General features: G+C 35.8%; 1 protein-coding gene across 2 annotated transcripts; it reads right to left on the bottom strand.

The window, feature by feature from the left end:
- Positions 1 to 27958, bottom strand: LOC143252229 (epidermal growth factor-like protein 8). Of its 2 annotated transcripts, none has more exons than XM_076504032.1 (9): positions 27830 to 27958; positions 24121 to 24374; positions 16402 to 16533; positions 12287 to 12405; positions 11883 to 11978; positions 10092 to 10214; positions 8860 to 8942; positions 3291 to 3507; positions 1 to 2243 (listed from the first exon to the last, which is right to left on the bottom strand). In XM_076504032.1, exons 2-9 carry the CDS (start codon positions 24297 to 24299, stop codon positions 2227 to 2229), a joined length of 966 nt encoding a protein of 321 aa, XP_076360147.1. In that variant the 5' UTR covers positions 24300 to 24374; positions 27830 to 27958; the 3' UTR covers positions 1 to 2226. The 2 variants fall into 2 exon arrangements, with proteins under 2 accessions (XP_076360147.1, XP_076360148.1); XM_076504033.1 differs by having other exon boundaries at positions 2089 to 2243; positions 24121 to 24370; positions 27830 to 27942.

Here is a 27958-nt window from a genome sequence, read left to right as displayed (position 1 = left end):
ACTTTACGAAGCTACTTTATTATTTTTTTAGTTAATAACCCTCCCTCCCTGTGGCACAGCGGCATGTTTACAAACTCACACAACTCGAAACCGGCTTTCGATACCCATGGTGGGTAGAGTACGTATAGCTTTGTGCTTAATTGCAAACAATCAGTCAATCTCAGTTCATAAAATTATTTAAGAACGATAACATATTTCATTTTGTAACATCATTTTATCGAACCTCATACAACGCTATTAACCATTTCAGGTGAATACTTCAGGAATCAAACTGTATTAGGTTCAACAGTGTTCACTTCCCTACTTTAACTGAAATGATTCGATCACCGTAACTCAGTTTTTCTACCTACGAATAGAAGAGTGACTGTCACTTATAACGCTCCCACGGCTGAAAAGACGAGGATATGTGGTGCGACGGGGATTCGAACTCGCAACCCTAAGATTACAAGTCGAACGCCTTAACCACCTGGCCATGCCAGGCTATGTTGTATAATTAACACCTGAAAATCTAGAAAAAAAATGGACTTTTGTTTTATTAGTATCGCAAGTTAGTCAGTTGATTTGATTTATTTTGAATTTCGAGCAAAGCTACACGAAGATTATCCGTGCTAGCCGTCCCTCATCTAGCAGTGTAAGACTAAAGAGAAGGCAGCTAGTCATCACCACCCACCGCTAACTCTTGAGGTACTTTTTACCAATGAATAGTGGTACTAACCGTCATATTATAACATTTCTACGGCTGAAAGGACGAGCATGTTTAGTGGGACGAGGATTCGAATACACGACCCTCAGATTGACAGTAAACTGCCCTCACCACCTGGCCATACCGGGTCGAGTTAGTCAGATGTTGGACACTAAAATAACATGAAAACAATAACGTATTGTTAAATATATAATAAATATTCAGAATACTCGGAAAACGTGTAGAGAACAAAGATCTCAAGCCTACTGCTTCAACGACTGCAATTTATATCAACAGATTTTTGATTTGAAACCCTCAAGCACATCAGTCATATTTTTTCTTTCATCTATTACGTTTTTATTTTATTTTTGGTACAGAAAAAAGGTACATCATAAATTCAAATAGGAAAGCTGTCGTATATTAGCTATCCGTACAATAAAATATGAATTTTTGAAGCAGTGCGAATGTAGAGAAGTTTGTGGCACTCAGCGTTGGCGTGTTAACACTGCTATAACGAAATGGACAAATAAATATAAGTGCACTACAGGCTATACACGCGAGATCACACAAGAAGCGAACTAATTTACTTTTGTTATGTGTCACAACAGATCTGTCAGCACACACAGTTATCTTAGTGACTGGTCTATTTTATTATCATCTGACTTTTATGTTCCACGGTGGTTTAATGGTAAGTTCAAAGAACAGAGGCTTTGCTAGATTTGAGGCTCTCATCCATGGGCGCTGGAATTTAGAGCGTTTCGGTATCGTATCGGTCATGAGTTTCTATGCTGGTTTTAAGACAGTTGGAAATTCGTGACGCTGTTAAATAGAATTGGGGCACGGGGCCCGTGTGCCAGTGCCTAGCGACGCCTCTACTTCAGAGCAGATCACGCTAGAATCCAGTGGTCAATTCACGGGGCGATTACAACGCAGATAGTCATTCTTTGGCTTCGCGTTAACAAAACGGGAACGAATATACATATATGATATATATATATATATATAAAGACAGAAGAAGTAGCCCTGGAATTCAGTTAACCTAATGGATGGTAACTTAATTTCAAAGAAAGTATAATCATAGTATTAGTTCTGATATAATTATTTCTTAAACTCTAGTCTAATTATCTAGAGCAGTAGTTCTCAAACAGAGGGGCGCGCCTTCCGGGGTACGTGATCGTATTTTTGGGGGAAAAGCAACGAGAAGCGTCAAGAGACCGTTTCGCTTTTAAGTTAAATTTGTCGTTGTCGTCACTTGGTGTATGTATATAAATATTACATTTTTTCGAGGGGTGTGAGTATTACATAGCAGAACCCCCTAAAAGGTTTGAGTAACACTTATTTAGAACAGAATTATGTGTGATCAAAACATATTCAGCACCATCTTCAGGAAAATGACACTGAACAAAACCTTGCTAAGAATCCTTTAGAAAACATCGAAAATCTGTTGAAAGTGTTTGTCAGTTTCAGGGCTTCATCTCGAGAAGAACAGGAACAGAATCCTTAAAATTAAAATTGTGGCACACGTTGGAGACCAGTAGGTGTCGCTACTGATTACAGGTACCTTTAAAAAAACAAATAAATATACTTTGGTAAAAGGGGGAAATATAAATTATTAATAGAACGAAACAGAATGAAGTTTACAATTGTTGAAATAAGGTATTTTGTTAAAGTGTTCTCCACTTCACATTAAGCTTAACTTTATAAAATATGAAGTTCAAAACATTCAAACATCACAGCCACATACAGAGTGGTACAAATGTCACTACCCATAGGGATTTTGCATAACGACATAAAAGTTATTAGTATTTTATGTTTATTAATTTAATAGTGATTCGAGGTGAATGACCAGTAACTGGAACATTTACATTAAAAAAATAATTCATTTTCTTTTATTCTTGTTCTCAAAATCCTCTAGGGTTCGGTTTATTCGTTACCTTGTACAGGGTGGCCCGTAAGCCCCTACCCATCCATATGTTATTATGTTATATTCAATTACGCAGGTTTTTTTTTTTTCAGAGAAATATGGCCGATGTAAGCCCATTTACACTTGAAGAGCGTATTGTGACAAGTACGTGGGTACATGAGCGCAAGAATACATGTGATAACTCTCTTTGGGGATAAATAAAGGACATTGTGTCTAAACAACGTTATAATACTAATGATGAGTTGAAGGCAGCTGTTACCGCGGCATTTGGAACAATAACCCCTGCTATGTTGAGGAAAATGTTTCATAGAACATGGCGTCGTATAATATAATGCATTGAGAATGAGGGACAGCACACAGATACACTGGATACATAATATATATGGATTGGTAGGGACTTACGGGCCACCCTGTATAATGGATCTTAATTACCTTTTGTTATTTACTTTATTCATTTTACGTGATATTAAACGTACAGAGACTAAACATGGCACACACGTACACAAAGATACGATACCCTGATCTAACAAAATGTATTATTATAGAATTATTGATGCAACTCTTTTACGCTTTAAATACCGCGTCAAGCGAACACAGAAGTAAAAATTAAGCAGTTTTTAACTATACATCAGTGTCATATATATCTATATTTTTCAGAATACGTAAACCCCAGCAATTACTTACAATGTCCCAGTCTTTCTTCAAGAATTGATATTTGCTCACTGAGAGAGTTTATCCGATCCCAAGCTGACCCGTAGAGAGAATTGTTAAGGCTGTAGTGGAGAGTCGGCAGGGAGTTCTTGAAAAACAAACGCGATTGTTGTTGTTGTAGCGATACAGCTTTGTTTGCGATTCTTTCTAGTCGATTCTCAAGCCTAGTAAAGTTGTATTTCCTTTGAACCTAGTGACGATTGAATACCTGTATTACTTAGTATGAATTTATTTCTAATCAAAACAAACTAAGAAATAATCTTAATAACGTAGTTAATTGTAGCACATTTTTAAAAGTAATCTATTTACACCCACCGACGTATGTATATAACATTACACTTCAAAATTGGATATTTCTTTCAGAAACCAAAATTACTTTAACTGTAACAGGACCTTCTAATTAGTTTATTTAAAACCATGGTAATATAAAAAAATAAAATTATAATTGTTACTAAATGATTTAGGAACAATATGTTGCTAACATTTTTTATTTCGAAAACGTATTTTACATTTGAAACATTGGGTCAATATAGTCTGAATAAGGTGTCACACAGTTTGGGTTATTATTTATATATTTTTAAAGACCTTCTGACTTATGAGGGAGAATAGTGGTCTTAAGTACTTCACTAATGGTGTCTTAAGTACTTTACAAATAGTGTCTCAAGTGCTTTACCAATGGTGTCCAAATTGCTTTATCAATGGTGTCTTAAGTGCTTTACTAATGGTGTCTTAAGCAATTTACAAATAGTGACTTAAGTACTTTGCCAATGGTGTCTTAAGCACTTTACAAATAGTGTCTTAAGTGCTTTATCAATGGTATCTCAAGTGCTTTACCAATGGACGACCAAGAGGCGCTACGCCTGATTTCTTCAAATAAGGAATCTGTCAAAAAGACTGAATTGAGGGTCTTAATGCTGAGCATGCGGGCAGTGGCTCGTCCAGGCCCTCTCGTGGCTTCGTCAATGGTACAGAACGTCAGAGTATCTGTCTTGGGGAACTCAAAGAAGGGTAAAGAATAAATACCAACATGCATGAACTGACTGCTGTCAATTAGGAAACTTTATATTGACGATCTTCCTATAACAATAGAGAATATTCACCTTTCCATGAACTAACTTCTAAACTCCAATGGATTTTATGCTTAATTAACTTTACTTGAGAAATGCTGTGGTTCAATCAGTTTCATTCTTTAAATTCTTTTAATTAAGTACAAACTCCCACAAAATGGGCAATCTGTAATGAGTCTATCGCATGTATTAAACTTCCAATTTAGGGTTATATGTTCTCAAGTTTAGCAGTGATAAACCAAAGCGGAGGTAAAATATGTAATGTAAATGTATACAACGACTAAAATATTTAAATCATTTTGATTACTGTTCACAGATTATGATGCAAATTGAAGCCTACAAATATACAGACACAGACGCGTAAAATGTCTTCTAAGAATCTGGATTGTTTCAGTTTGTTCGATAGTGTGACTGTTACATTTGGGTCTTTTAGTAAGCGTCTTAAGGCGAAACTCATTTAGTTGTCTTCTTTGTGCATATTAGAAGCAAGTTTTTATCTAGGTCCACTCTTAGTCCAGGTCCAGTTTGGATACTAATCAGTTCGTGCCCCAGTGCAGAAAGTCAAGGATTTGTGCTGTTGAATCATATAACTTACATTTCGCCCTGTCCTCGTGCCTTTGCTCTGTCCATTGGTTCAACGTAAGCCGAATTATTAATGGTAGTCCTACTGTCTGTATGAAATCAGCCAAGCAAGAATTCAAAGAGACCTTGGATGGTTTATGCTAATAAAGTTCCTTAACCATTTATATCTGTACATTTAACATCTGTGTCGTTTTCCTACCTCTGTCGACACTTTCTGCACATTCGAGACCCACCTTTATTTCTCTCCTAGTCATTACGCTGCCTGTATATCATTCAGATCTTCTCTTTATTTTGTTAGCTGAAAGACCAGAACCACACAAAAACAACACATAGTAGGTTCGTTAGTGTCTGTTTGTAATTAAGCACAAATCTACACAATAGGCAATCTGTGTTCTGCACAGCACAGATATCGAAACCTGGATTCTAACGAAGTAAGTTCGCAGACATACCGCTGCGTGGCGACTAATTAATGAGTCATGTGAGTGCTGAAAGTTTATTTAGTTGCAATAATGAAAACTAAGCTCCTTGTAACTATAAAGAAGGAAAAATATTTAACACTTCTCAGTATTTCTGTTAGAATTAATTTGTTCAGCGTGGACTTAGTCGATACAATATTCAGTTCTAAACAAAATAGGCCCGGCATGGCTAGATGAATTAAAGCGTTCGACTCGTAATCTGAGGGTCGCGGGTTCAAATCCCTGTCGCACTAAACATTCCCGCTCTTTCAATCGTGGGGGTGTTATAATATTACGGTCAATCCCACTATTCGTTGGTAAAAGGTAGCCCAATAGTTGGCGGTGGGTGGTGATGACTAGCTGCCTTCCCTCTAGTCTTACACTACTAAATTACGGATAGCTAGCGAAGATAGCCTTCGCGTAGCTTTGTGCGAAATTCAAAACAACAAAAACAGTATTTCTGTTTGCCCTGAAAGGGACCTGAATAAGTGCAGGGTACTTTAGCCCTCGTGTACAATATCAGAGATGCCAATCATTACAATCTGAGCTTAATCATTACGAGTTTGGTGTATACATTATCACTATACGCTCATACAGACAAATATTACGACTTGTTGCAACTCCCAAATTATTATATATTATATAGGCCTATACAATAAAGTGATAAATTGTTCCCCCAGCGCTTGAAAGGGATGAAAAGAAAATTTCTAGTGAGATACAAATAAATTTTGATAATAAATAAAAGACATTGTCCAAATGGCTACTTGCGATAATCATGTTTGTGCTTGAAATAATAAAAAATATTTGTATTTCCAACGTCTATCAATAGTTTGAGTGTGGTGCTTCTCCATATTGGGTACGTGGGGGAATCTATAGTTACGTCATCAGTGTTTGACAGCCAACCAGCGCTCGCGTAGATGGGTATTTCTCGTTTTCTAAGCGGCATAGAAACACCAATGCGATTGTTCACAAGATGGAAAAAAATGAGGCCTCGTTCACCAGATTGTCTTCTTTCTGGCAAATCTAAAAGGACTAAAATTGTGAATCAAAAATTTAGGAAAGAGTATGGTGCAAGATATCCGGTCATTGCATCAAAAGTCAGTGACACTTATGCGTTTTGTACAGTTTGTCACATCGATTTTTCTGTGGCGCATGGCGGAATAAACGATTGCTCCAGACATACAAAATCGGCATCTCACCAATAAATAATAATAGTTATAATAATAATATAATAATAAACAGCTTAGAGACATTGGTCATGCCAACTAGCCGCAAATGATAAAGGGCTCTGTCTACAATCATTACGCTCAGTCATTTGAAATAGTTGGCATCTCTGCAATATATAAATACACTTCGTTCTTGCAAAAAGAAAATTTAAAGAAAGGAGGAAGAGGTCGACTAAACCTGACCATCCTGGTGTATAAACATCAATACCCAAATACCTATAAGAGAGAATATTTCTGTCCCTCAGTGATTCAGAGCGGTATGTCTGAAGTCTGATAACGCTAAAAGCCGGGTTTCTATATCCGTGGTGTGCACAACACAGATATTCCATTGCGCTTAACCACAAACAAAAAACATTTTTGCGAAGAGCAAAAATCAGGATTATATTTAAAATCTTTCTGTACTTTTTTAACTCAGATGTGGTTTTTACTTTTAGTTTCGCCCCCCGCTAGTAGAGCGGTAAGCCTACGGATTTAAAACGCTAAAATCAGGAGTTCAATTCCCCTCGGTGAGTTCAGCAAATAATCCGATGTGTCTTTGCTATAAGGAAACACACACACACACACAGGCCTGGCATGGCCTAGCGCGTTAAGGCGTGCGCTTCGTAACCTGAGGGTCGCGGGTTCGCGCCCGAGTCGCGCCAAACATGCTCGCCCTCCCAGCCGTGGGGGCGTTATAATGTGACGGTCAATCTCACTTTTCGCTGGTAAAAGAGTAGCCCAAGAGTTGGAGGTGGGTGGTGATGACTAGCTGCCTTCCCTCTACTCTTACATTGCTAAATTAGGGATGGCTAGCACAGATAGCCCTCGAGTAGCTTTGTGCGAAATTCCAAAACAAACAAACACACACACACTTTTAGGTTCTTTATCTTATAAGGTTAACAAATCGTAGATATATAGGTATAGTTATCACCATTAGGTTCCATCTAGGAACATAGGGCCGCAATCGCTTGCGGATTCTTCAACAAGTATTTAAGTGAGAAGGTTGTTAACCACTGCACCGAGCCGTCCCTAATTTAGCAGTGTAAGACTAGAGGGAAGGCAGCTAGTCATCACCACCCACCGCCAACTCTTGGGCTACTCTTTTACCAACGAATAGTGGGATTGACCGTAACATTATAACGCCCCCACGGCTGGGAGGGCGAGCATGTTTGGCGCGACGCGGGCGCGAACTCGCGACCCTCGGATTGCGAGTCGCACGCCTTACGCGAGAGGCCATGCCAGGCCCACATAGGTATAGGTATAGAGGCACTTAATTATAAAACATATATCTTTAGGTATTTTGTGTGTTTTTCTTATAGCAAAGCCACATCGGGCTATCAGCTCAGCCCACCGAGGGGAATCGAACCCCTGATTTTAGCGTTGTAAATCCGGAGACATACCGCTGTACTAGCGGGGGGGTTGAGTACTTTTGAACAAAATATAAACCTTTCACGTTTTTCTAGCTGTTGTATTCCGCAAAAAAAAAGTTTTGCTGTCATTAATTTTGTTTAGTTTTTAGTAAGAGATATCTTACATAAGTGCATAAAAATAGCTAATTTTGTTGTGGCTTTGCTGTAAGAAAAACACACACATAAGCCTATATTTTCAAATTGCTGTATTTAGGCGATTTTATTTTTACTGTGGCGCCACTTGTTTATCAATAATTTCTTCTTGATTTTCTGGTTTAAATTTTACCTCTGTGTGAATTACTGCATAACGAAACATTGACGTTGTTGTTTTCTTCTCTTCATAAAATTCACATTTAAAGTCTAAGCAATTATTTCTTGGTGAATACTGGCTTTAATGGTGCCATATTAATATAATTACAGTGCCTTGAATGCCAACAGAGAAAGTTTAGAAGCTAAATTATTAAAGCATTTTTAATATATTAATTGTGCAAATATATATAAATTAAGTAATTCAAAGCAATCGTTATCACATGCATTATACTTCGTCATTTTTTCCAACAGATTGTCTCTCGTAAAATCAATGTAGTGATAGATCAGATAGTGCTTGGATAGAAGATTTACTCGTTTAAATAATTCGTAGAATATTTAGTGTTAGAAAACCCGTAAAACATCAGTATCTTAAGTTATATATATATATATATATATATATATTGTTTAAATTAAAATACACACGTGAACAAGCTAGTTATATAAACAATTTTGCTATGGAAAAAAATAGTAGACACACTAAAAACCACACAATATTAAACATAAACCAAATTAACCTTTTCCAAGCTTATGACCTTCTCCGTCAGTTCTTCGTATCCTTTTAAAAATTCTTGATATCCTGGAATATACTCCAGACTTACTACAAAAGAAAATGTTTACATTTTACGGCAGGATTATGACCCTTTTTATATAAGTTTTATGATACTGCACTTTGATAGAAAATATCGAGATTAATTTCAAAATGAATTAAAAAATAATATATACTTTTATATTAGTCGTCGTACTAATTCCCTCGGAATAACGATAAGACGTGATAAAAATATTTTTCGCAATGAAAGTAAGACCTGCACCTTTACCAAACATGCCCATTATACGTCACTTGAGGTGAAACAAACAATATTATTTCGAACGATATTCATAGGATGGCATAAAAACAATTAAGAGCAACGAAAAACTTATTAAAATAAACCTTCGATCGGTGATAAATACCGTTTAAATCGAGGATTAAAGTTAGTTACTCTATCGGTTTTTGTTTTGTTTGTTTTTGTTTTGAATTTCGCGCAAAGCTACACGAGAGTTATCTGCGCTAGCCGTTCCTAATTTAGCAGTGTATGACTAGAGGGAAGGCAGTTGGACATCACCACCCAACGCCAACTCTTAGGCTACTCTTTTACCAACGAATAGTGAGATTGACTCCTACGGCTGAAAGAGCGAGCATATTTGGTGTGACGGGGATTCGAACTCGCAACCCTCGAATTACAAGTCCAGTGCCTTAACCACCTGGCCATGCCGGGCCTTGATCAGTTTTTACAGATGCTTTAAATACGATATTGGCATGTTCCAGTTAAACTGGTTTATGGAAAATAAAAGGGGTGCAAAAAATTATAACAAAAGAAATAAAAGAAAACATTCCAAAACAAAAAGAGTAAAATTATGTTATAACAAAAGAGTTAAAAGAAAACATCTATGTATAATATTTCAAGTCTTACACATTGAAGACCATGTACTCACAAACATGTTGTATGACTGGAGCTGCTTTGTGCCTGGCGTTTTAGAAATCCGTTAGCCAGATAAAATAAAGTTCTATATAATTATTTTACACAATAAAATAAAATATTTTATATAATGATAGAACGGAACTTAATTTGAACAAAGTGGATCAGCTTGAGAGATTCCAAGGAAGTTGGTCATATGTTCGAGTTTGTTGACGCTAACCCACATATTCCTAACAAACTCAAGACAACAAAGCTGTCTAAATCTTATAAGATTAAACGAGAAATATTTTTACTTTTGCAAGACTTGCCATCTGATTGCAATCTAAATCCTCTATGACATTCACAACGGTAACTGCCTTGGATATTGATACACTGGTGTTCACAGAGATATTCATCTTTCCGGCACTCGTTCACATCTGTAAGAAATAAATAAATAACCTTCATTTAGACTGCAAATTTGACATGTGTACGTTAGGCCTAATAATGCCATTGTTAACCTTTGTTCAAATTGCATTCACATACAAACAGATCAAACAAATGCACCATACCATTTAATCCTAAAATTACCGACGAAGACTGCATCCATCAGTTTTTAAACGTATTTTTTTAACTATTTATATGCCAAATTCTTCTAAATCTATGTATAGCCCTATTGGTTATAGGGTTCATTATAATTCACAACAAAGTAAACAAAAATACGATCAATATTAATCTCTATAATCATTATTGAATTTGTCTATTGTTATTTTACGACGAAAATGAATTATTTGACTCAGTTGTTCTAATCAGTTGCTTACAATGACTGTTGTTATAACAGGCAAAAACATAAAACTGATCCATGTGATGTAATATTTGGACCCAACAACAGTGAAGAAAATAAAAACGTATTGGTAATTTGAGAATTAATTATCACTACTTCACTGATAATAATTGTTTAGAACCGGGACCAAAGTTTTAAGGTGCATTATAAGGTTAAGTGTTTCTTTAAAACATCTTACTATAATCAACAAACACACATGTAAACCTTTAGTGACAAGACTGTTCAGATTACTTTCCAAGATTTAAAACGTGTTAGATCAGAAATTACCAATTTAATTCCATATAGTTAACTAATACTCTAACACTTTAATTATCCAAAATGTTTTTGTTTTACTATGAGAAAACAAAGGAAGAGTTTGTTCTACATAAAGTTGCATAATCTCTTTAACAAAATTCTGTATTAGACACTCTTCGCATTATTTAATTTAAATTAATAGGGTGTGAGTGACTGAAAGTACTTGTAGGACTGGTCTTGTTGTAAACTGATAGGCCCAGCATGGCCAAGTGTGTTAAGGCATTTGACTCCTAATCCGAGTGTGTCGAGTTCGAATCCCGATCGCACCAAACATGCTCGCCCTTTCAGCCGTGGGGGCGTTATAATGTGACGGTCAATACCACTATTCGTTGGTAAAAGAGTAACCCAAGAGTTGGCGGTGGGTGGTGATGACTAGCTGCCTTCCCTCTAGTCTTACACTGCTAAATTAGGGACGACTAGCGCAGATAGCCCTTGAGAAGCTTTGCGCGAAATTCAAAACAAAGCTGCAAACTGATAACCAATTTTCGATTGTTAACGAATTTCCTAGCTATTGATTCTGGAAGCTTGTAGTCAGTTTTCAAATTTTCTTTAACATTGCTTGTAGTGGCGCCTCCAGGTGAACTAGGCTATTCCCTAGCGCCCATCACATCTAGGAGAAAGGGGCACTCAAAAGGCTTATCTAAGTTTGTGCCTGTATTCGAGAAATATTAAGTTTGTGTGTATGTAATTGAAATGAAATTAGCGAGTGAACTTCATTAAAAATCATAACAAAGCAAGTTCTATTAGTGCATTACAAAATAATGGTCGCATATATATATATGGGTCGATTTGAAATTCTGCCCAGAAATATCCTAGAGCCATTATTGATTACATGATATACAGTTCTGTTTTTAAAACGTGTTTAAAAAACTTTAGGGAAAACTATGCGCAGAAAACCCTCAAATAATTTTGTGAAAGACCAAAACACAATATATTTCAGAAAGAAAAAAATGCAAGATACATAACTCACCTACATCACAAGATCTACCCGTCCAACCTTTAGTACAAGAGCAACGGTCCGGTTTAATACATTTTCCAGAATTCTGACAGATTACAGAGCATAAGGCTGTAAGGACGATTTGCAAACAACAGTATAAGTTTCAACCACATTATACCATTACTCATAAACAAGGCTTATAATTAATAGTAAACTATATTAAAGTAATAAATTCAAATGTATTATTATTTAAAGATAAATCTAACTTCCGTTGTTCATACACAGAAAACCGTAAAATACATTTTAACGTACAAGTAAATGCATTTTTACCATAAACTCTCAAAAGGTTAGTACTGTATTTTCATATGTACTTAACTCTCTCTTTATATACATATAATTGTAATACAAACTTTTAGGAGAACGTATTTATTTCCTACCTTTCAAACATCCATGAGAAGCTGGTGAAAGCTGGGACCATCCTGGACAACAGGCGTAAACCTCCTCTGTTTTGGTAACCATTTTATAAAGTGACCGGTAGGCACGTTCATATACTACTCTGTGGGTTTAATATAGAGGATACGAGTTTCGTGAGTGTGTTTTCTTATAGCAAAGCCACATCAGCCTATCTGCTAAGTCCACCTAGGAGAATCAAACCCTTGATTTTGGCGTTGTAAATCCTTAGACTTGCCGCTGTATTAGGGCGGATCTATTATATTAGGTCTCAGAAACAATCAGTGGAATTGAAGTTTCGTGAAGTCACGACTGTGCAGTATTCACAAACATTAGTTCAAGTTAATATAGTTGAATGTCCCCTGTTGGCTTTCACTGAAGACATGTATCTTTACTTCTTTATTTAGAAGATTAAATAACAAGATAAAATTGAAAAATATAATGAATATATTCGTATTTATACATTTAATGTTTTGACTGTCGTAACTGTCTCCCAGTGGTATATCAGTGTGTCTACGGACTTACAACGCTAGAAATCGGGTTTTGATACCAGTGGCGATAAAAGCACAGATAGTCCATTATGTAGCTTTGTGCTTAATTACAAACAAACTGTTATAATTACTTGAAGCCTCGTAGCAGAGTGTCATTAAGTTACGAGTTTACGTCACAGAGGCCTTGGCATGGCCAGGTGGTTAAAGCATTGAACTCGTAATCTGAGGGTCGCAAATTCGAATCGCCGTTACACCAAACTTACTCGCCCTTTCAACCGTGGGGCGTTAGAAAGTTATGGCCAATCCCACTATTCGTTGGTAAAAGAGTTGGCGGTAGATTGTAATAATTAGCTGCCTTCCCTCTAGTCTTATACTGTTAAATTAAGGACGACTAGCGCAGATAGCCCTCGTGTAGCTTTGCACGAAATGAAACAAAAACATACGTCACAGATTGTGTTATTACGTTTCATTTTGTTTTCATTCCTTGACTAGTAGCTGAAGTGTTCAGACGTATGAATTCCTCGCTGCCATGTTGCCTTTATCGTACAAGCTTCCTTCTACGCCAACATCATAAGTACCGCCGGTAATTCTTGCGGATTACCGCTGGACTTCTCTCCTCGCCAGATTATTGCCATCATTGACCAATATAAACCCAATGTCTCAGTCGATCCTAGGAAAACAAGAATCATTCGTCGAGGAGGTATAATACTGCAGCCTTTGGCATTTTAGGACCATGTTAACCTGTGTAAACCGTGGAATGCAAACATCAACGTCCAGTGCTCTCCCACCAAACGTTCCAGTAGCCTGTACTCAGTATTCATTATGAATGTTTATCTTTCCATAACTCCAGTCGAAATACAACATTCTCTAGAAACAACCATATCCTCGAAACTCCATGCAGCTCATAGAATCCACCCCAAGACGACAGGCCTACCATCTCATTTTGTAAAAATCGTGACTCAGCATAAGCAGGTAGCTGATTACATACTCAACCACGGATGCACCCTACATTATTTTCATTTTAGTGCCGAACGTCCCCGGCGTCGACCAACTCCACTTCAACATGTCAAGTCTGTCAATCAGAGTACCCCTCGTCCAGTAAGCCTTTCAACTCCACTGATGCCTATTATCTCTGCTGCCAGCAGCATATCTACACTCAACTCTGAGATGAAAGACAAGAACACTCTGACTAACGTTGACATTAATCTTCAACAGTGACCTAATCTGGAGAATACAGCCACAAGCCAGACTCAACCCGCGCACATTAAGACCACAAACGCGTCAGTCGCAACAGACATCAACGTCACGTTCAGCAAAAAGACACAAACCAGATTTGCAAGAAGACACAAATCGTCCCAGACAGAAATAGAACGCCTCATCGATACGGACAAAATCGATAACTCAGTTTTATATCCACGAACGGCCTATCTATATCCTCCTGGTGCCTTAGACCGGTCTCATGATCTGTCGTTGCTCTAATTCATATGTTTTGTTGTTGTTTTTTCTGAAAGCTTTACTAGCCACGATTTCCTTTTCAGCAACTTCCGGGCACGATCAGTGCAGATTATTCGGCGTCCTGATCGTGAAAGTGGGTTTTCTCGGGGTACTCCCGTTTCCCCCCACAGTAAATTCTGAAGCTTTGGAGTTTATAGATCCCTATCCTCTTGTAAGTTTTTTTTTGTTTTTTGGTCAATATTTAACCTCTTGCAGATCGCCAACGGACCTTTATCACCAGCCCGCAGCATAACCTGCTATACTTAACATTCTTTCGGTTTAGCACTTAATCGATAGCCCAGCACAAATTTAACTTCATGAGTAGAGTGAAGAGAAGGACTCTTCTGAGCGCCCTCGATTGCTTTGCGTTTCTTTCTGAGACGCAAAGTGTTAAATCGGAATACCTTCCACGATTTTTATTTTATTTATTTTAGAGAGTTATCAAGTACGAATTTACGTCACAGAGTGTCATGACGTAGAGCTTACGTCACAGATTTTATTAAGTACGAGTTTACGCAAAAAAATAACAATTGTTTGTTTCTGTTTGTTTTTTTGAATTTCGCACAAAGCTACTCGAGAGCTATCTGTGCTAGCCGTCCCTAATTTAGCAGTGAAAGACTAGAGGGAAGGCACCTAGTCATCACCACCCACCGCCAACTCTTAGGCTACTCTTTTACCAACGAATAGTGGGATTGACCGTAATTTTATAACGTCCCCACGGCTGAAAGGGCGAGCATGTTTGGCGCGACGGGGATGCGAACCCGCGACCCTCAGATTACGAGTCACACGCAAAAATAATAATACAAAACATAATTAATTTCTCACAACAAGTATCGTTCGATTTTGTCTCTGTAAGATACAAAAATATATATATAATAAATACTGAGTAAACACAAAACTGAAACTTTTAGGTACTTAGCGCTCAGTAATTTAGCTGTATGTACATATTTCTGTTGAGTATTTGGAACTTAAGACAAACAGGCCGTGTTAAGAAATTGTATGTAAAAGTCGTGAGGATATAAATGTCAAAAGAAGGGAAAGTAATAAATATGTAAGAACTTTATATTTCACAGTATTTATTGGTTACTAAGACATTACTACAAATTTACAAATACAGAACATTACAAATCAATAGTTTAAAGTTCTCGTACAATCGCCGTGATGAAATAATAATCAGTGATGTCGAGAAACCCACTTGTAGAGAAATATATATGCAAAAACGGCTCGTTTGGGTTGAGAAAATATTTTACATAGAAGAGCGAACAACGTTTCGACCTTCTTCGGTCATCGTCAGGTTCACAAAGAAAGAGGTAACTGACCGGAAGCTGACCACATGTTTGAAAGGGGTTGTGCAACTGAGTGTCGGAATCTAGAGGGCGGTAAATTTCCTCTTTCTTTGTGAACCTGACGATGACCGAAGAAGGTCGAAACGTTGTTCGCTCTTCTATGTAAAATATTTTCTCAACCCAAACGAGCCGTTTTTGCATATAAATTTCTCAACAAGTGGGTTTCTCGACATCACTGATTAAGAGTTTAAAGTGTCTTAAGAATGAATTAAAAACTTTACACACTCATTTACGCCATCTACAGGGAAACATTATTACAATATTTAAAAAAATGCCTGAAACAGAATACTCAATCATTCCTGATAAAGTAACAAGCGTAAGTTAGCAAAAATACAACATAGTAAATATAAGTTTAACTTTCACTCAATTAGATATTATACTATATATTAATATTGTCATTGGCTCGATACTTATGATACGTTGTTTTAAGATTTTTACAATAAATTCTCTGTGTATTTGACACTATCACAAATACCGTATTTTCATTATATGACAACTTAAATCCACATAAAGCATTTATGTAAAAGGACATTGTGGGTGTATTATAAGTATACTATGAAAAATATTTGAAAGATAGCATCAAGTTGGGTAATTATAATTTCTATTATAATAAAATACTTCAATCAAACATGTAACAAACACACTGGTGTTTTTTTAGAATATCGAACGTTACTAATTTTCTCTGGTTCTATTTTACGGTTTACTTTTCAGCTTTAGTCATATTGCTAAGTATTATACCTCAAGTAATTAATTAACCACTGTTTTACTTACTTGTACGACGTACAGTAACGGTGTTTTTTCTTATCACACAAGTGTCTATGGGTCTTGTAAACAGGCTTGCAGTACGATTCCACGTGCTTCACGGGTTTAGTAATGACATTATTGTGTATACACACATGGCGCCTAAACAATTAAGAAAAATACACATTTTCTAGGATTGAAGTAAACAATGTAACACGTTATTTTTGAATTAATAAAGTGATAAACAAAATGGTAAATAGGTCGAGTAAAAACTAAACGTATATATTTTCTCTACCTTGTAATGAAATAACTATGGATTTTTAATCTATCGCAATACAAAGAGTTAGGGCTAATGCAAGTATATATTGGGTTGAACCAAAGTAATAAACTTACAACCCAACAACCTCATCACTACGTAGTGGCCCAGCATGGCCTGGTGGTTACAGCACTTGCTCAAAATATGAGGATCTTGGGTTAGAATATGCTCACCTCTTCAGCGGTTTGGGCATTAGAGTGTAACGATCAATCCACCTATTCATTGGTAAAGAGTTGGCAATGAGAAGTGTGAAGTATCTGCCTTCCCTCTAGTCTATTACTTCGTAATTAGGAAGCTCTTGAGTGGATATATGCGAAATTCAAAAACAAACAAGTAGATCATGTCGAGAGAGAGACAGTCAATTCAACCAAAGAAATCACACGAGCATGAGTTACGAACAAAATATTATGTTTAATAATATGTTTTCAAGCTGAAATTATTAAAGGGATTATAAAATCATCAATCTACAATATCAAAGTGCTAATATTCACTGTCATTAGTTTCAAGATACACACATTGTCTAACTTGAAGTCTGGTGATCTGGGAGAATCAAACTCAATCAGACCACTTCTTCTAATTACACCAATCCACACATGAACATATAGTGATTTATTACACCAATCCACACATGAACATATAGTGATTTATGACATCAATCCACACATGAACATATAGTGATTTATGACATCAATCCATACATGAACATATAGTGATTTAAAAAAGGTCCCATAAATATTTCCAAATAAACCCTGAACTAAGGATAATTTGTGTTTTCCAAGAATCTAACTGACCGAAAGGGATTGTTTTCAACTTTTCTGTCCACAAGCCTTCCCCCCCTCGAAAAGAAACGAAAAGAACAAATGAAAACAAAAACAAAAGTTTTTTTTGTATAATTTTCTACCCAGAATACGTTATCATTTTAGTTCTCATGGGAGTGTAACGTAAAATAAAAATCAAGAAAACTTAAATACTAGATATTATGAACTAGAAGATACGTAATGATAATATTATCGATAACATAAATATTTGAATTCTGCTGGGTGTGTGTGTTTTCTTATAGCAAAGCCACAAAGGGCTATCTGCTCAGCCCACCGAGGGGAATTGAACGCCTGATTTTAGCGTTGTAAATCCGGAGACATACCGCTGTACTAGATGGGGACTTTATTTTTCCTACCAGAGTTTTAATAATTCTTTATTCCAAACAAACAAAGGTATCGTACATGCGTGGTTACTGATCTATATCCTCGATGCAATATTTCAGGACAAGAATTTAACTTCAAAGATACGGATAACAAGAGGAAGCATTCGAATTTTATCGCCAAATATACATGACCCAACTGAAAAAAAATAAAATATGGGATTTACTACAAGGTGAATATCCAATAGATTGTGTGTTTGTGTTTTCTTTTAGCAAAGCCACAAAGGCTATCTGCTCAGCCCACCGAGGGGAATCGAACCCCTGATTTTAGCGTTGTAAAGCCAGAGACATACCGCTGTACTAGCGGGGGGCGTCCAATAGATATCGTAACACTTGTCAGTAACAAAAGGGAGTAAATGAAGTGTCATTACATTATGATGTACTCATAGAGGTTAATTGACAGTCTTTTTAGGAGCTGAGAATGAAATGTTATTAGGTAGAGACTATCTTGCGATTGACAATATAAAAATGACCCTGAAAAAGTCAACTGAATATCACTTATTTTTCACGTCTCTTTCATTTGTACTTGACGTTTATTCATCGTCATGCAATGAATTGCCTTTAATCACAAACCTTCACAAACATTAGTTTAATGAATAATGTGTATAACATTAGTTTTACTCGTCATCATTTATTATTTTATTTTCAGAAACCATCATAGAACTACTAATGAATTTGCATTCTCTTTAGGCCTAATTACGGTACTAGTCTGTTGCGACCTGTGTTTGTACCGTGAAAAGAACCATAACGTTTATTCTTCCCAAACGCATATAAGTTGAGTCGTGGAAACGCACTGTTTATTTTTTATGAGAATGATAATATAAAATAGTCCACAATAGGTCCCAGGAGGCATCATAAATAAAGGCCATTAAATAGAAAGAATTCACAAAGACAGAGATTTTCATATTGGCTTGTGGCTCGTATAGTTGCGTTTAGAAGTATCTGAGAAGCCATATCCACGCATTATAGACCGTGTGTCAAGTCACATGACACGACCACCCCAAATCAGACTCTTTTTTATTTCTTTTTCTTACAGAAAAAGTAACATGAAAAGGCACTGATTGGCTAGCATCATTAGGAGTTAATTATGAATTACCGGCTTTTACGTTTTATGTCTAGACAGATGTTTTCCCAACAATTTTATGTTTTTAATATTTGAACTCAACTCTCATTAAAATCATAATTATGAACTATTAAAAAACCGCTCCCTACCCGTAACTTAGCGGTAAGCGTGAAGGCTTATAAAGCTAAAAATCGGATTTCGATACTCGTGATGAGGATGTCACAGAAAGCCTATTGTGTAGCTCTGCAAACAAATAGTTAAGAAATTAAAAAAATTATTAAGTCTAATAATGAATTTTGTCATTATAGTAACAGTAAAAAAAGATTTGTGAAAAAATATTATTAGTCTCTTTATTGCAACGTCACACAAACTAATCTTTATTATTATTGTACTGGAGCTAAATTATGATACATTTTACGAAAATTTCACCAATAGGGAACAAGTCATATACTAACATGTAAATTTTCCTGTTTTTCTATATCAAGAGCAGCGTGTTTATATATATATACACAAACACACTCAGGCCCGGCATGGCCAGGTAGGTTAAGGCGTTCGACTCGTAATCTGAAGGTCCCGGGTTCGAATCCCCGTCGCACCAAACATACTCGCCCCTTTCAGCCGTGGGGGCGTTATAATATTACGGTCAATCCCACTATTCGTTGGTAAAATAGTAGCCCAAGAGTTGGCGGTGGGTGGTGATGACTAGTTGCCTTCCCTCTAGTCTTACACTGCTAAATTAGGGACAGCTAGCACAGATAGCCCTCGAGTAGCTTTGTGCGAAATTCAAAACAAACAAACAAACGAACGTGGTACAGCCAGGTGTGCCCTAGTGGTTAACACACCCCGACTGTGAATTGTGGAACACATTATTTGCGTCCCATTGCCGCAAAAGCTCGATCCCCACTTTGAGATTGTTGACAGTCAAATCCCACTATTCGTTCAGATAAGAGTAGTTCAAGAGTCTATCAATCTATCAATTCAAACTTTGTGACAACTATACGCAGATACGTTGTCCAGAAGTGTGATATTAAGAACAAACAAGATGATCCGTGAATTCTCAGAAGTACCTACAATCACGTTAATTTTTAAATTTTTGCTAAATGAAATGTGTATGTTTGCCGAAATTCTCGCAAACATACTCGAAGACTGTCTGCACTAACCGTCGGTAATTCTGAAGTGATAGACTAGAGGGAAGACAGCTAATGAACATCACCCACCATCAACGATTAGTGGGACTGACCGTCACAGTATAGCAATCTCACATCTGAAAGGGTAAAATTTTCAATAACGGGATTCAACCTACAGGTTGCAAAATGGGCGCCCTAAACACCCGGCCATATTAAATACAAATAATTTTAAAATGTCATGAACATCACGTAAGTAATGGACTGCCTCTCAAGGGGAACAGTGCCATGTCTGCGGAGTTATACCACTAAAATTGGGTCTCCGATGCCCGTGGTGGAAAGATATATTTTGTGTAATTTTATGTTTATTAATAACCAACAACAACAGTCATTTTGGATATCAATTTTAAAACAAAAATAATTTTCGATTATTTAGTTCTAAGAAATATTTTCTAAACCATCTATTTGTTTATCTTTTATATATTCAGAAACATCACGGTTGGTCTACTCATTACTACAATACACTATGAACAAATAAATGACTTCCATAAATTATTGAACCATTTTCTTAATTCAGTACAATAGGAATAACAGATAAAGAGTTATAGTTTGTGACATGCAAGAGACACATGTCCGAAGTTACCCACAAGTTTAGATAGGGTTATATGACAAGAACTACCAATAAGACGAAAGTACCGGATATGTCAACGTTACATGTCTGAATAACCATCACAACTGCGACATTAGAACTATTCGTTACTTGAAGGATGTTTAGAGGATAATCGAACTCTGCCCACGAATGTACCTGCATCTCTGGAGTAATTGTCGCAGTTGTTTATCTTACGTCATTCTTGTTGTGTTATATTAATAAATGTTCAATAATTTATAGACGAACTGTATTTATTTTTATGTATGGTAATTTGATATGGGTGGTATGCTTGTGCGAATGTTTTCAAAATAAGTTATAATTTGTCAGTTTGGTACATCTAGCGATGCACTGAATATAAATTCTCCCTTGTTCATAAACTGGAGTTACGAGCAGAGAAAGAAGTTTAAGCTCGTTTTTACAATGAACAATGTTTTAAGCCTTATTTGTGAAAACTTATTATATGTCCAAAAAAACTTAGAAACCTCTTATTAAATTTGCCCTTCACGACTCAGCGGTAAGTCCATGGGCTTATAACAATAAAAATCTGGTTTCAGTACCGTGTATATTTGTGCTTAAACAAACAAACAAACAAACTAGTAAGTTTTAATTAAATATTGTTTACTGGATCATTATGAGTGTTAAAAGGATTTGTAATAGTCTGTAAGATAAAACAATATCTTTTAATGAACAAATCGCGCCCCAATGACAGAGCGGAATGTCTGCAGACTCACACCGCTAGAAACCGGCTCTCGATACCTGTGGTGGGCAGAATACAGATAACCCATTACGTAACTTTGTGCTTCATTCTAAAAAAAAAATTAAACAAAGCAATGAACAAAGCCTAAAAGGCACGTCCAAGTCATTGATACCTCTGACTCTCCAATCGCCTTCTTTAATTACGTGGAGATTTTTGTGTGCTTTGACCAATTCTGATTAATCTAATGCGAGATACCACTTGAAAAACTTTAAAAAAACCCGACGTTAAATACAAAGCTTTCATTGTTTAACATTGCTCAGAATGCAACATTTTCCAAACCGTAACTTAAAAGTACCTTAATTTTTTGTGTTTAAATGGGATCGCTGTGCATGAAATACATTTTCTTTATAAGTGTTTCCATTGTTCTGTTTTACTAATTCCAAGTAGTGTTTAGTACTAATTCCAAGACATACATACCTCTTTGCCACTGAGGGGAGAGGGAATTTATGGAAGCTTCTTTCGAACATTTCAAGAATTTATAGAAATAAACTTGACAGTGACGAGTGAACAAAGGTTCTCTTTAAACATGTCAATGAGTCACTTATCGCTTGTATTTTAAGTACCTTCTGACATTTTGAACAAGTAGTGAGAATCTCAAACTTCCATCGCTCTCAAATCCAGCTTGTAATCGTTTTAAGTGTAACACTCAAGTGTCCTCTTTATATCAAAATAATATAACACTCATGCTTAAATCATTTTTCTGGCGTACTAGAATTGTTTCTATTTCAATAGTCTTTCTTTCGTTTTCAGCAATACCTAATTGATAATGTGAGCAAAACGTGCATCAGCAGTGCAGCTTTCGTTTCAAATGGTCTTCCGTTGGTACAGCGATAAGTCTATGGATTTACAACGCTAAAATCAGGGGTTCGATTCTCCTCGATGGACTCAGCAGATAGCCCGACATGGCTTTGCTGTAAGAAAAAAACACACACACTCGTTTCAAAAGTGATGTGTTTGGGGGATAGTTTATAGTAACTAGGAGATGCATGGGACTATTCTATGAAGAACAATACAAAAAACAATAATCATAAAGAGTGGAGGACATGTCCCCCATGCCCCTCTCCTTATGATGGACACTGAAAGGTTCAATGAACAAAAGATATTCACAGTAACTTCATTTGGAGTTTGGTTTGTTATATTTTTATTTATGTGAACATAAAACCATAGTTATAATAATTACCTGTTACGCTTCGTATACATTATTTATGAGATTATTTTATTCTAACTAAGAAAAGAAATAAACTTAAAAGCAAATACTCCACAACAAAGCAAGATGTTGTATAAATCTATAACATTTCACACTTTTCAACGAGAAAAAAAAAGATATATTTTGGATAATTCTTTCCACTTTGCAACGAATATCGACGCACTTACACTAGAGTTTGTGGAATTGCACTAAAACAACCATAAAAATAGGAACGACACAAACGAGGAAACAGCGCCATGCTTAAAATATTTTACGTTGATTATACATACGTGTCACCTTAGTTATTATTGCTATGGACATATTGTAATAACTTCAGAACGGAGAGGACAGAAAGTCATAAACTGGACTAATCATCCTAAATAAAAACGACACGATAGATCTCGTACTGTCATTGGAAATATTTCCACAATAGTCAATTATGTTCATTTTGATCACCTTCATTACGTATTATTGCATGACAACGCAGTTTACATTGTAACAATCTTCTGCGAAGGACGAAGAGGTTAGTATCATGCTGCACTTGACAAACATTCCACTGAACACAGCCACTAGCTTCCAAAACCATTTTTAAGTAGGCCAAAGATACAAAGCTCTGTTAAAATAATTAGTGGCGTGGCCTAACAGGCCTAAGATGTTATGATTCCTCATTCATAGGCCATCTTTCTCAATGAAATCGGCCGTCGATTTCGAGGACCGGAAGCCATTGAAATTTTTGTTAAAAAGTTTTCATGAACTCAGAGCTGATATTCATCCATTATATTCTCGTAAAATTATATATGCTTAAGTAACTGCTCAGTCTTACTAGACTTAAATTAATATGGTGACATTTAGGCCAAAATTCAATCTCATCAGACTTAAACTGGAACAATAATATTTGAATTCCAGCTGAGTTTTAGTATATATTTAAACTGGCATAAATGGTGACACCTAAGCTACATTTAAGCCTTGTTAGACGTAAACATGTGTGATAAATTAAAGAAAAGGTAGACAGTCAGCACCATCCACCGCCAACTTTTGGTTTACTCTTTGCCATGAATAGTGGGACTGATTGTCACATTATAATACCACCTCAGCTGAAAGGACGAGCATGTCTCGGAACAGGATTCAAATCTTGCAACCCTCAGGATGTGAGTCGAGTGTCCTACCCCTCAGGCCATGCGAGACCTTCCAAAGTATAAGAAACACGTTTATAATAGGCCTGCAAGATTAGTCCTTTTTCACTAACGGAATTATAAAGCTGAGTCTAACTTAACTTGTAATTGGAACCTGTCCAACACTAATATTTTTTTTTATTTTCTCGTTACAGATAAAGCTTCTTATAATAACAGTTACACATATTTTCAACTAAGAAAGTAAGGTTACAACACTTCTAATGCTAGTTCCATCTCATATGTTATGACATCTAAAGTACATTCCTCAATCATTCAGTACTTACCCTAGGACACGATTCGAACGACCTGTGACGTTTACTGGACTGAAAGTCTTCTGATGGTGGTACAGCTTTGTTTTGGTATCCTTATACTTGGCGCGATTAGATCCCTGAATCTCCAAACATAACTCGAATAATACAATTGTGATAAATGAGGACCACAGAAACTTTCGTAGTGGTGTCATCGCGTTGGATTGTTTCTTAGGACGTTTGCTGGTAAATATTTATATACGTCTCTTCGCGTCAAGTGGAAAACCTGTCTAGAATGAAATGGTTCAGTTACAGTTTACATTAAGAAAAGACGTATCTTTATTAATAAAAATACATATTATCTGACCTTGGTTTGACAGCACTTCTGTAACTTTCAATGTAAGAGTCAAAATATCAATAAATAAAAATTTATGATGCGAAAAGTTATATACGTGAATAAGAAAAAATATATATTTTTAAATGAAAAACCTAGTGGTGACTACTGAATTTGAGAAGGAACCAAACAAGATAGAAATGGAAATGGACATATCACTTCATCGGATAATGATTACAAAACAGATTAAGTTACCTCTACTTTACATGGAGAATAAAATCCCCACATTACTGGCTTCTCCACTTTGTTTATTGAAAGTTTGGTGTTTGTACACAGGGTGGCCCGTAAGTCCTTACCCATCCATATGTTATCATGTTATGTTTAATTACGCATGTATTATAATTTGTTTTTCTCAGAGAAATATGGCCCATTTAAGCCCATTTACATTTAAAAATGTCTCATAGAACATGGTGTTGCATAATATTATGCAGCGAGAATGAGGGGACAACACACAGATACACTGGATACATAAGATATATGGATGGGTCGGGACTTACGGGTCACCCTGTAGAATCTCAGTTTCATCATTATACCTTTCTTTTAGTTAACTTAATATTACTTTTGTGACTATTGCACAATATAGTAACATTTTACAATTGGAAATTCTGGTTCTGTTTTTGCCAGCGAGGAAGCCAGTAAGGCAGGGATTTTATTCGTCATGTAAAGTCGAGATGGCTTAGTCTGCTTTGTTCTCATCAGCCAGTCGGTCAATACATTCGCTTCCATCCCTGTCTTGCTTGATTCCTTTTTTCAAATTCAGTAGCCATCCCTATACATATCTTTTTATTTAGCGATAAGCACTTCCTTATATTTGTTTGTTTGTTTTTTATTACACTGCTACGTGAGTTACTAGGTTACAGAGCTTATTCTAAAGCTTTATAAGTTTTGCATATGATAATAATAAATAGGTTGTCAAAGACCGTGAAGACTACTTTGCTTTATCAAATAATAATACAATTATAGTCAGTGCTAGAACTAGCTAGGCGCTAGACCTGTTGAAGAAAGATAATGAATGAAAATAATAAATCTCGGTTTTCAGCTGTGGGACGCACCGGATAGCTGGAAAGCGGTACAAAGGTCAGAGGTAGAGCGACTATGTCAGGTGGCTCTTTATATCTAGCTTCTTATGAGCTGTAGAGAAGAAAATCCGAATGTCTAGCACACTCTCCGATTACTGGACCTCATGTAATTCAATGCATTTTTTTTTTTCTCATTTCACTTGTAACAAACCAGTTGCAATTTAATTTGCACTCAATTTAATTATTTTTTCTTATCAGGAATTCTTATTTGGACTAGTGCAATCATGTGGTGGTAGTCAAACAGAATTATCTGGCACTAACCACATAAAATTATATAGTGTCAGCCAGCTGAAAGTATCAGGCGCTAAAGAAGGAAAACCATCTAATGTTAATCAAGTAAAATCGTCTAGCGCTATCAAAGTTAAATTATTTCTTGTTAATCTAGTAAAGTCATCTTTTGCTATCAAATTAAAATCATTTAGTGCTAACCAAGTAAAATCATTTAGTGTTAACCAATAAAATCATTTAGTGTTAACCAAGTAAAATCATCTAGTGTTAACCTAGGAGAAACATCTATTGTTGAAAAAGTAACATAATCTAATGCTAACCACAGAAAATAAAATCGACTTAAAATAAGCCAAATGCACGAAGGGAAAAACTTTATTGACACTTTGGCAGAAACACTTTTTTCCCTAGTAAACTGTATGAACACTTGAAACCAATATATAAATTACAATACCATAAATGAAAGATTAGAAGGAACGTCATGCTAAGAGTGAGTTTAGAAAGCCAAACAAGATTGTAACTCTGGGTAGAACAATAGATAATTTTTTCTTTAGTTTTCTGGAGCTAAGTGTTATTTATTCACAAAGCATATAAATCATTTCGTTCTCCACTACATATTGCGAAAATACAAAACAGTTATATTGAGAGCTATGCAGAATTACAAGGTAAGAACAGCTATAAAATGTCTTACGAATTATCAATGGAAGGGTTCCTACCATAAAAATAGACAATGTGTAGTAAATAAACAGAACGAAATTTCCAGATTAAAACTGTGACTTTCGACTAAATCCCTTTACAAACATCAGGTTTTTGTTGTGTTTTTAGCAGGGATAAAAAGAAAGTAAAATATCATTCAAATGAGCTGAATTTATAACTTAAAAAATATAAAATATAAAAATATAAAAAAATATATACTGAACGTTATATTTTACAAAATTAGAGTACATTATGCGAGTGAAACGAAGAGTATGTTAAAACTTCTTCTAAAGTAGAACTTGGCTAATTTCCCTCCATACATTTTAAAAATAATAAACAGTGTTTTGCTGAGGGTTTATAACACTATGCTGTGGGGCTCGATCCGTGAAGGTTTAATGCAGATCTGTGTAACTTTGTACCGAAACAAAGAAACAATTGTTGGCTGATTAAATTTGAGCAGAATCTAAACACGATCCATAAATCTCTGTAATATGACAAAGTATGTAGTTGTGAGAAAAATATTAAACCGCATTCACGATGCATTTCAGTTTGTTTCATTTCTATCTCTCTTTTTATACTTAAAAAGTTCTTAATACAATATTATTTCACACACGGTACATTTATCACAAATATTCTTATTTACAGCAGACAGTCCGATGTGGCTTTGCTATAAGAAAAACACAAACACATACGATATTCTTATAAAATAAAATAATAAAACATTTCAGACTACTAAGCTTACTGTTTATAGTCCTAGTTTTAAAAATCTTGAAGACTTATTTATTTATTTGCAGTTGAACACAAAATTACACAAAAGGATATTGGTGTTGTGCTCACTACGAGTATCGAAACCTAGTTTATAGTGTCGTAAGTCTTACCGCTAAGCCACTGAGGGACGAATTTTTAGAAGAGATCAAGTTATAACTCAAATAATAAACTTTCTCGTGTTCGGTAAAACGACACAAAATATTTTCAAGAATAGTAAAGCTCCTTGATTATTTATCTCAAACTTAGTTTTCGGTAAAACAAAAAAGCAACAACAAACTTTTTAAATCTTCGAAAGAGACCAACTCACCACATGCATTTTAAATCGTAATATTTAGTTTTATCTACTAGCTAGTAAAATATTTTGTAAAATCAAAACTTTACACTTTAGCATGATACAGTGTCATATAACACATGGAAACTTAGATCTCTGAGTTGAACTGATAATTGGGTAAAAAAGCTAAGCTCTCCACCTCTAAGATTTCGCCTAATCAATGTGTATATCCAATACAAGCGCTGGCAAACACTGAGCGACATATTTGACGCTACAAACAGCTAACGGGATGCACGTTTTTGTCGCACGTACCTTTTTAAAAGTTACTTCTTTGCGGGCTCAGTATTCTTAAGCTTATAACTTAAATTAAACAGAAACTGGTATACATAATTAACCTCCAATGCTTCGAGACTCTCAATGTTCTAAAAAAGCAACAGTTTT

The sequence above is a fragment of the Tachypleus tridentatus genome, chromosome 6 (genome assembly GCF_004210375.1).
Source record: "Tachypleus tridentatus isolate NWPU-2018 chromosome 6, ASM421037v1, whole genome shotgun sequence".
NCBI classification, from domain to species: domain Eukaryota; kingdom Metazoa; phylum Arthropoda; class Merostomata; order Xiphosura; family Limulidae; genus Tachypleus; species Tachypleus tridentatus.
The sequence above is the reverse complement of the archived record's forward strand: the minus strand, read 5'-3'. Positions and strand labels throughout refer to the sequence as shown.